The sequence below is a fragment of the Trachurus japonicus genome, chromosome 8, assembly GCF_045865225.1.
Source record: "Trachurus japonicus isolate A0001 chromosome 8, Traja_1.0".
Classification (NCBI taxonomy): domain Eukaryota; kingdom Metazoa; phylum Chordata; class Actinopteri; order Carangiformes; family Carangidae; genus Trachurus; species Trachurus japonicus.
This window is the reverse complement of record NC_140914.1, coordinates 32,372,782-32,381,936: the sequence shown is the minus strand read 5'-3', so window position 1 is coordinate 32,381,936 and position 9,155 is coordinate 32,372,782. Positions and strand designations below refer to the sequence as shown.

At 41.4% G+C, this 9,155-nt stretch overlaps 1 protein-coding gene across 1 annotated transcript; it reads right to left on the bottom strand.

The window, feature by feature from the left end:
• Positions 1–4,751: 4,751 nt before the first annotated feature.
• timm29 (translocase of inner mitochondrial membrane 29) lies at positions 4,752–8,804 on the bottom strand. Its single transcript, XM_085785230.1, has 2 exons — positions 8,580–8,804; positions 4,752–6,251 (listed from the first exon to the last, which is right to left on the bottom strand). The coding sequence occupies exons 1-2, from the start codon at positions 8,710–8,712 to the stop codon at positions 5,575–5,577; spliced, it is 810 nt and encodes a 269-aa protein (XP_085641356.1). The 5' UTR covers positions 8,713–8,804; the 3' UTR covers positions 4,752–5,574.
• Positions 8,805–9,155: the final 351 nt, after the last annotated feature.

Here is a 9,155-nt window from a genome sequence, read left to right as displayed (position 1 = left end):
TCATTTATTTGATTATATTATTTATTTATTTTCTTCATGTTAAAATCATTATTCATTATTCAGCTATCATGTTATTTATTCCTGATTGATTCAACGTGCCTTAATAGTTACAGATATCTACTTTATGTTTCCAAACACAAAATGAATGAATTGATAATTCTGTCTTCTACTGATTTAAGGGAATTATAGATAGACTACTACTTCACATCTTGTGGGGTTGTCTCACATCTTTTAACACTAGATTAATTTGATATAAAAAAAATTGTATTTTCATGTAAGGTATTATAACTTAAGCACTTTTTGATGACTGTTTTGAATTCCACATTTGGATGTGCACCTTGAGTGAATTAAAATTGTTAAGTGCAATAAACCACTCCGTTTAGTTCCTTTTGTATGATTGACCATTATTATTCTTAACTAGAAAATTTCCTCTGGGAAATTTGATAGGACCACAGGCGGCTACTGCCGGGCATATCATCTCTGTCAACATGGGAATCAAACCCATGATCTTAAGGTAAAGACAGAGCTAATCAGACATGATCATCTTTCACTGAGCACTGATGTGGAGTAGCTGTAATCACATAGTAGTGATTATATAGTGACCTGTTAGTCCAGGCAAAATAGCGTTTTACAACAGACAAATTGTAATAGATTTTTTTTCACCATACATCATTTCTATGAGGTGCCCAGAACAACATACTAAAAGTCCTAAGAAATCCTAGTTGGGGAAATGTGGTTAATTCTCAATGCAAGATTGATTTATATACTATGTGGTGCCAACAAGGCCAGACAACAATACACCCCAATGGGGTTTTTTTCCTCCTTTACTCCTATCACAATGAAACTTCACACAATGAAAGTATCTGCGAAAAGTAAAAAAAAAAATTGTATTACAAGTTTCTTTGAAAATGAATTGAAACATGCAAATGAGCTATACACTAATTGAATATGCCCAAAATACACCTGAATAGGCTTAAATCTTTTCCTTTATTCCTACCACAATTAAACTTTACACAATGAAACTATACATGAAAAGTTATTTTTTCTGTATTACAAGTTTCGTTGAAAATGAATTTAAATATGCAAATATACCCAAATAGAAACAAATAGAAAATTGATCTCCCCTCCACTTCAAAGAAACAATGACAAAGGCTGAAATTTAATAAAGATCCAATCAACCATACTTCTAACTAGTGCAGTGTCACTAACATTAAGCCTTATTAGTTATATGATGTGAGCAGAAAAGAGGAGAAGGAGCTGCAGTGGACTGGAACCCAAAACAGCTGATTTTGCTTTTGGTTATTCTCGACAGTAGGCTCTAGTTAGATCCTCCCAGAGCTTAAAATGTACATTTTGCCTTGCCCTTGATGACCATTTGAACCATGGTCTGATTGCACATCGCTAAAAGAAAGAGGACAAGTTAATCCATTTCCAACAGCTATATAAGAAATGGTATGAGTTACAAAATGTGCACCATTGTGCAAAATAATTAAAAGGTGCATTGTGTAAAGTTTCAATTTTTTCCCTCTTCAGGGAATTGGTGTATACATGTATACATGTATACATGTCACAGCTGGGCTCTTTTAAATATCTATGGACTTTAATAATGACACAAAACATGCTTAACCCCTTCAGACCCTGCGTCCATTGGAATGGACATGACATATTTCTGTCTCTAAACAAATAAATACTCTGTAATTCAATGATGTCAGCAATGCTAGTTACTGATTGGGTCCTGATTATCCAACCACAATCATGTTATGACTTTGAGCACACTCTGAGAGAGTGACAGACATCGGACAAGACAAGCATGGTGGACCGACTGCAGAGAGGGAGGAGGAAGCGCCCATTTTCAGTCAAAAATATAAATTTATGTTCATGCTGGCCAAAGCAATTTGCTGTCAGTATACTTTTAACTGTTACAAGTCATAATATTTGAAGTTATTTTAAACAAATATCATATCATTAATTTGTAGGATTTTTTCAAAGTCCAATGTCCATTGCAGTGGACATCAGGAGTTAGGCGAGGTAAGCCAACACTCAAATGCTTAGTGTCAGTATAAAGAAACTAAATACCTGTAAGCTTTTCATAGGTAAAGCATGGTGTCACAGTTTATTTATTCATGATTATAACATTTTTAATATATATTTTTTGTTCATAATGTTCTCATAATCATAATAATGAGTGTCAAAGACTCCCTTAAACGTCTCGTAAATCTGAACTTGACTCCTTGAATTCAGGCAATGAGGAGGATGTTACCAGGAGTGAGATAGGTGCTAGGCCTAAATTTAGAAATTAAGACAGTTTTTAATTCTTAGTATGTGGTTTTCATCAATTTAATGTCTTATCTAAATGGAATGGATAAGTGTTCAAGAGTGAGAATACATAAAATGAGTTCAAATGTGATTGTTTTGTTATTAGATTCAGAGAGGGACAGTAGAGAGGTTACAGTACATGCATGCCAGAAGAACGTATGTGGCAGATGAGATTGAGATAGAGGAGACAGACAGTATAGTGAAAGAGGAGGACAGGAGGAGATGACAGTAGCAAGGAAGGAAGAAATCAAGTGGCGTCACAGGCCATTCACTACGATCATGGACACTTCCTTTGAGAATCCTCCAATTGATGAGGATCATCCCATAGACCCTATGAAGACATCAAACAATATACTGTATACAGTGGCAAGAAAAAATATGGAATTTCTTAGTTTTCTGCATTAATTATCCATTTAATGTGATCCGATCTACATCTAAGTCACAAGTATAAACAAACACGATGAGCTTAACCTAATTCCACACAATTATAATATTTCATGTCTTCATTGAACATGTCCAATAAACATTCACAGAGCAGGTGGAAGAAGTAAGTGAACCCTTGGATTTAATAAGTGGTTGAACCTCCTTTGGCAGCAAAAACCTCAACCAAACGTTTCCTGTAGCTGCAGATCAGAACTGCACAACACCATTGGTCCTTACAGAACTGCTTCAGCTCAGCCATGTTCTTAGGATGTCTGGTGTGAATGGAGGTCATTACATAGCATTGGATTCAGGTCTGGGCTCTGACTGGGCCATTCCCAAAGGTGGATTTTCTTTTTTTGAAGCTACTCTAGATTATCTAGGTAGTAGATTTACTTAAATGTTTAGGCTCATTGTCCTGCTGCATCACGCTATTTTACTGAATTCAGCTAGTGGACAGCCACCCTGACATTATCCTGTAGGAAGTCTTGATAAACTTTTACTTTAAAAAATAAATTAAATCTTAGTTTCAACAGTCGACAAAATATTTTCCCATTAGTGTTGTGGAGTGGCAAACGTCAGGCCTGCAACTGACAAAGAAAACTACTGAGCATCTGTCCTTTAATTACCTGACATGACAACGCCCTCTGGTGGCAAAACTGATATAACACCAGCAGTCAGCAGCAGCGGATCAGACATCCCAGTGACAGTGGGTCAGCTCACCATGGAAACCACATGACTTCCTGACATGCCACTTCCTCCAGGTGACATCTGATAGCTGAGTTATATGACATCATGGACCTTTGACCCCATTATGGATCAGTCTTTCTATAGTAATCAGGGGTCAAGGGGTCAGTGAAGGCCCCCTCGTAGAGAAACTGTAGAATATAATTCTGAGCCATTTCTACTTTAATTATTTACATTCTATGCTACTGCACTGATTTTTTTTTTGGTGACTTTAGTTTAAATTTAACATATTCCAGGTTAAGACTACACTGTTCTCAAACAGCCTGAGTTCTTTGGGTCATTGACTCCACTGCTCCACGACGACATGACTTGTCACATCATCTCTGCAAGACGTCAGTTGCATATTCAACCAGCCAGTCCCCTGCTCTTATACATCCTAAAGGTTCTCAGAGTGTAGAGGTCAGTGAAGTTTCCATTAGAAGAAGCTGAACTGTGGGAGGTGCTGGGATGGATGTGGTCAGCAACAGTAGTCAGATAAGCCTTGTTTACATGGTACATGGGGGAAACTGGTACAGTATCTCTCCGTAAGTGGTTTTGAGAGCCAGAGGGAGTTTATTTTCTAATTTTTATTGTCTAATTCCTGGTACATTGCAGTGATGCATGAATTGAATTATCAAATTAAACCATTATCTTACACTGTGTTGCTCCAAAGGAGGTTTGATTTCTCAGCAGAGTGCGGCGTCTAAGCAGCCCAGTTCATTTACCACTCTGTCGGATTTCCCCTCAGCCTGTATCAGTAACAGAAGTGACGACAATATATCCTCAACAACATCACACGTGTTCTCTTATCATATCTCTGGTTTATACTGCAATATGAACTGAGGAAGAATCTAAAACATGGCAGATGGATGAGATGTTTAAATGCCAGATCACAGATTTGAATGTGTTGAAACCAGTTTAGAGCTTTTCCAGCTTCCTGAAATGAGGATATGATATTCACAGTTTACAGTTTTCCTTAACGCAATAATTCAATTAGTGATCCTATCCAGAATACTGTCCATGTAAACAGTCAACATGGCATAAATATTACTGCTACTGCACCCTCAAATCCTGCTGCATTCTTATAAAGAAACACTAATGTAAAACATCAGATGTTGAAGTCATATCTGTGTAAACTGCTTCTTTCTTGTTCTGTCATTTCTCAAATGTTCCACAGAGTAATAATCCATCAGAGTAGAGATGCTAGAGACACATTGTTTTAATCCTCTGCTGCAGAAATTAAAGTAACATGTAAAAACAAAAATATAAGAAGACACTAATTAATTGGATGGGAACGCAGTTTAAAGGGGAGTGGGTGCAGCAAAAAAAAAAAAAGCAAGAATAGGCATTGCTTATTAAAGGGATAGTTCACCCAAAATTGAAATTTAACTCATTATCTACTCACCCTCATGCCGGAAGCTTCTCGAAGCTCCTCTTCCCGGTTCGTCAAATTTGGATGAACTGGGAAGAGGACAGACCCTGGTTCGTCCAAATTTGACGAAACGGGAAGAGGAGCTTCCGCTACAAACAAGCTTTAAGTATAGACTTATTTAATTTTTTTCGGGACAATTTCGCATTTCGGGGCTTCAATACAAATGGACATTACATACGAGCAGCATGGAGGTATCTGGATGTTTTTTGGTGTGTCTTTTTGTTACGAAGACAGTTGGTATCCATTTGCAACCGTTATATGGACATGCACTGCTACGCCGAGACCCCCTGTAACTCAGAGAAGCCACGGAGGACTCTGAAACTTCTCCCAGCCCTTAGTCCACATGAGGGGGAGTAGATGAGTGAAATTTCAATTTTGGGCAAACTAGCCCTTTAATATCCAATGTTTGTTTGCATTTTACCAAAAGGCTGATTTACATGAATGTGTGTGAGTTGTGAGAGATTAAACAACTGTAAGATGCCAGGAGATAACTGACAGATTTATTGACACATTGTCTTCAAAACAAACCAAGCAGGAATAAATAAAACACAGCTGTAGATTGTGAAGGGGCTTTTACTCTGATGAACCAAAGATGTGAAAAATGGTTTTGTTAAATCCAGCAAAATGTGACAAATGAGAATAAGAGGTACAGTCTTTTATCAGTGTGTGTATAATATCTGCTACTCTTTCAGTGGTTTCATGTGACTCTCTTCACTGCTCCTCTCCTCCGTTCTGTCCGCTCCTCTCCCCCCCTCCTCTCCCTCCCCCTCCTCCTCCTCCTTCGGGGCGGGGGGTAACCAGGACTCTCTGTGCAGCCTCTCGTTCCTCTCCACCTGCTGAGCGCTGGGCGGCGAGGTCCCCTGCATGTGAGCCGGGAGGTGCTTGAACTCGTCCGGGTTCACGTCGTAGTCCTGCATCTTAGAGTCCAGGACCCACCAGCGGCCGGCGAAGCCCACGTCCAGCACGCGGCGGTGGAACTCCCACCAGGGCGGCGCCAGGTTGGAGCAGCGGGCCTCGTACAGGCTGGCGTCGGGGTGGTGGGGGGCGCTGTAGACCAGGGACAGCAGGCCCAGGCCGGCGTGGCGCAGCCGGCCCTCGTTACGCAGCCGGGCCAGGCGCTGCACGTGGCCGTCCGACGCCCCGCTGCGTATCCACGGGGACAGCAGGGCCAGCTGGTTGGAGCGCTCCAGCAGGGCGCCCTCGAAGGACGTCCGGTCTGGTTTGGTGTAGAAGCAGGCCCAGGCCCCGCCCAGCAGCGCCGCGTAGCCCGAGGCCCGGACTGGCCGCTCCCACGCACCCACCACGATCTCCTTACACGCCTCTTTGTAGTCAGTGACCAGACCACGGCACCACACACCTGCAGAGGAGAAGAGAGTCAGTCCTGTCTGACGGCCACAACACACTGGAGAGGCAACAATTCATCTATTAAAGGGATGGTTCAACATTTTGGCAAATTGGCCCATGCATTGCCATAATCTCTATAGTCATAGCAGTAGGTTCGTTACCTTTAATTGTTGGTGCAAGCTATTTTTAGAACGGCGGAGCAGAGAGTTGTTGTAGAGGTAAATTCATGCAAAACCACTGATGTGCGTTCCCATTGCGGGCAGTTTTTCGGCAAGCAGTCTCTGCATTTCCCTCTAACACAACTCTGTGTGGTAACGTTGTGTTATTATCTCATAGCGTGGTGAATGTGCAGCTCACAACTTGTCCACCAGAGCGTTGTGGAGTTGTTGGATAATGTGTATTTGATGAGTTTGATGAGGGAAACCAAGAAATCCCATAATGAGTCTCCGTAGCGTAGCTCTGAGCAGCTCACGGCTCTGCTCCGCCGTTCTAAAAATAGCTTGCACCGACAATTAAAGGTAACAAACCTACTGCTGTGACTATAGGGATTATGGCAATGGACCAATTTGCCAAAATGTTGAACTATCCCTTTAATCGCACAATAACTGAGTATTAAACTATTTTGATTATCTAATAATTGGTTTGGGTAGTTTTTTAAGATTTCAGCTTCTTAAATGTGAATATTTCTGGTTCCTTTATGACAACAAACTGAATATCTCTTTGGTTTGTGGACAAAACAAGACATTTGAGGACGTCATCTGGTGGTTTGAGAAACACTGATTGGTCAATAAAATGTTGGAAAATGTCAAACAACCAATCGATTAATCGTTTTCGTTTAAATAATCGACAGATTAATCGATAATAAAAATAATCGTTGGTTGCAGCCCTAAAGACACAGACACACCTGACTGAGACGTGTGAGGAGCTTTCAACACCACAGGAGTCAGTCAGTGGTGTCTGGAGTAGCCTTCACTCACCCCTGCATCAATCACACAGCTGGAGGAATGGAACTAAAAGCATACAGATGTGCTGCGTATGGATTTCAGACAATAAAGCTACATGTGAGTACCAAACATGTAGGAGTGTTCGGCTGTACTGTACCGACTGTCACTCTAGTTCCATTTACTGTCACACTTCACTGATTCCTTTTCTACTCTGATGGAGATGATGATGATGGAGAAGAGAAAACCAGTCAAAGAGATGGAAATAATGCAGGGGAAACCGAGGCTGAATAGAGTATACTGCAATATGAGTCACGATTTCAGTTGGAGTCTTAATATCTGCTGATGTTGATCTGATGATGTGATGTTTGTTCGATCTGTACCAAACAAACATGTTCATTATGACTGGAGGACTACTATGTTTTATTAAAGCAGAAGTCAGGTGAATGTTTGTGTTAATCTAAGTCTTAAATAGTTGTATCTTCCGACAGCAATCACTTCTATAGAGTGTTTGGTCTGAAACACGGGTCTGTCAGTCACTCTGCTCTGCTCTGAGCCCAGGAGAAAACTTTCCTTGTGTCCTACAACCTTTATCCAATGAGGAGAGAGAACGGCATAAAGGGGCAGTCCTCTCTGTGTGTGCAGCCAAGGGATGCGCCTGAATGTGGTGACGTAGGGACGAGGGCGGGGACTGCTAACTCCATCTGCTGACCGGAAGTTAGCCAAAACCACCGGATCACTTACTTCTGCTTTAATAGTCTGTTGTGACACATTTTACCTTTGTAAACACAGCTCTGGAAAAAAAGTAAGAGACCACTTTCACAAATGTTTCTTAAAATACAGCTTTACATGTATGCCACTCACTCATTCCATTCCAGTTTGGCTGGGATTAAAAACTGACATTATCCCACCAAAACTGATTTACAAACTCTTCCTAAATTAAAATATTTTTGTTGTGTCGTTTGTTTGCCTTGCATTATTCAAGGTCTGAAAAGATTTTTTGTTATTTTGACTAGTTGTCATATACTGCCAATAAATAAAGTTACTTTTTTTTGGGGGGGGGGGGGGGTGTTGCCAGTAGTTAATAGAAGAAAACAAAAATACTCAAACCAGAGAAACTAATCAATGGATCACACAGACTCAGGTGACATTATGGCGTTATGGCTGTCAGACTGTGCTGCTTATGGAGCGGTAAGGTATGATCATTAACCCGCATGTTACCTGTCACAGCTGCAGCCACATACACAACACGTCTCTCTGGCAGCTCGGGAAACCGTCATGTTTAGCAGCTGCAGTGTGTTAGTGTAAACCATGTAGCAGTAGTTGCACTGACAGTGACTGTGACCCAGTGCAGTGATGTCCCTGCTGTAACCTTAACAGTTACTCGGTCGGTTTCTCACCTGCTCTGCTGTTCTTCAGTCGGTCCCAGCGGCTGGTGGGGCCCGGGGGGGCCGGGGGGGCCGTGGGGGCCGGGGCTGCTGCTGCTTCTGCCGCAGAGCACAACCTCCTCGTCGCTGCTCGCAACGAGGCCATCTCCACTGGCTTCAACAACCAGGGCGGTCACCTTCATGCAGAGGAATCATTCTGCTGCTACAGAACACAGCTCACATGGAACCAAAATGGCGCCCGCGGGTGAACCTAGTTTCTCCTTCCGACTGGAATCTAGTTCCTCACAAAGGTTCCGCTTGTTCACACCAACGTCTTCTTCTTGTTCTTCTTGTTCCAAAGATGTACCGTAGGCAGTGACATTTTATACATTTTTCTTTTTCAGTGTGAAATAAAAAATATTTGTTCCAAAATATAATTTAACCTTGATTTGTTCACAAAATTATGAGCATAAAATTAAATAGTGTTTGAAAAGAAAATGCAGATTCCACGCGCATTTGTTTGGTGGGAGGACTGCCCCCCCCCCCCCCCCCCCCCTTTTTTTTCTTTTCTTTTTCTTTTTCATTTTAATTTTCTTTTTCTTTTTTTTA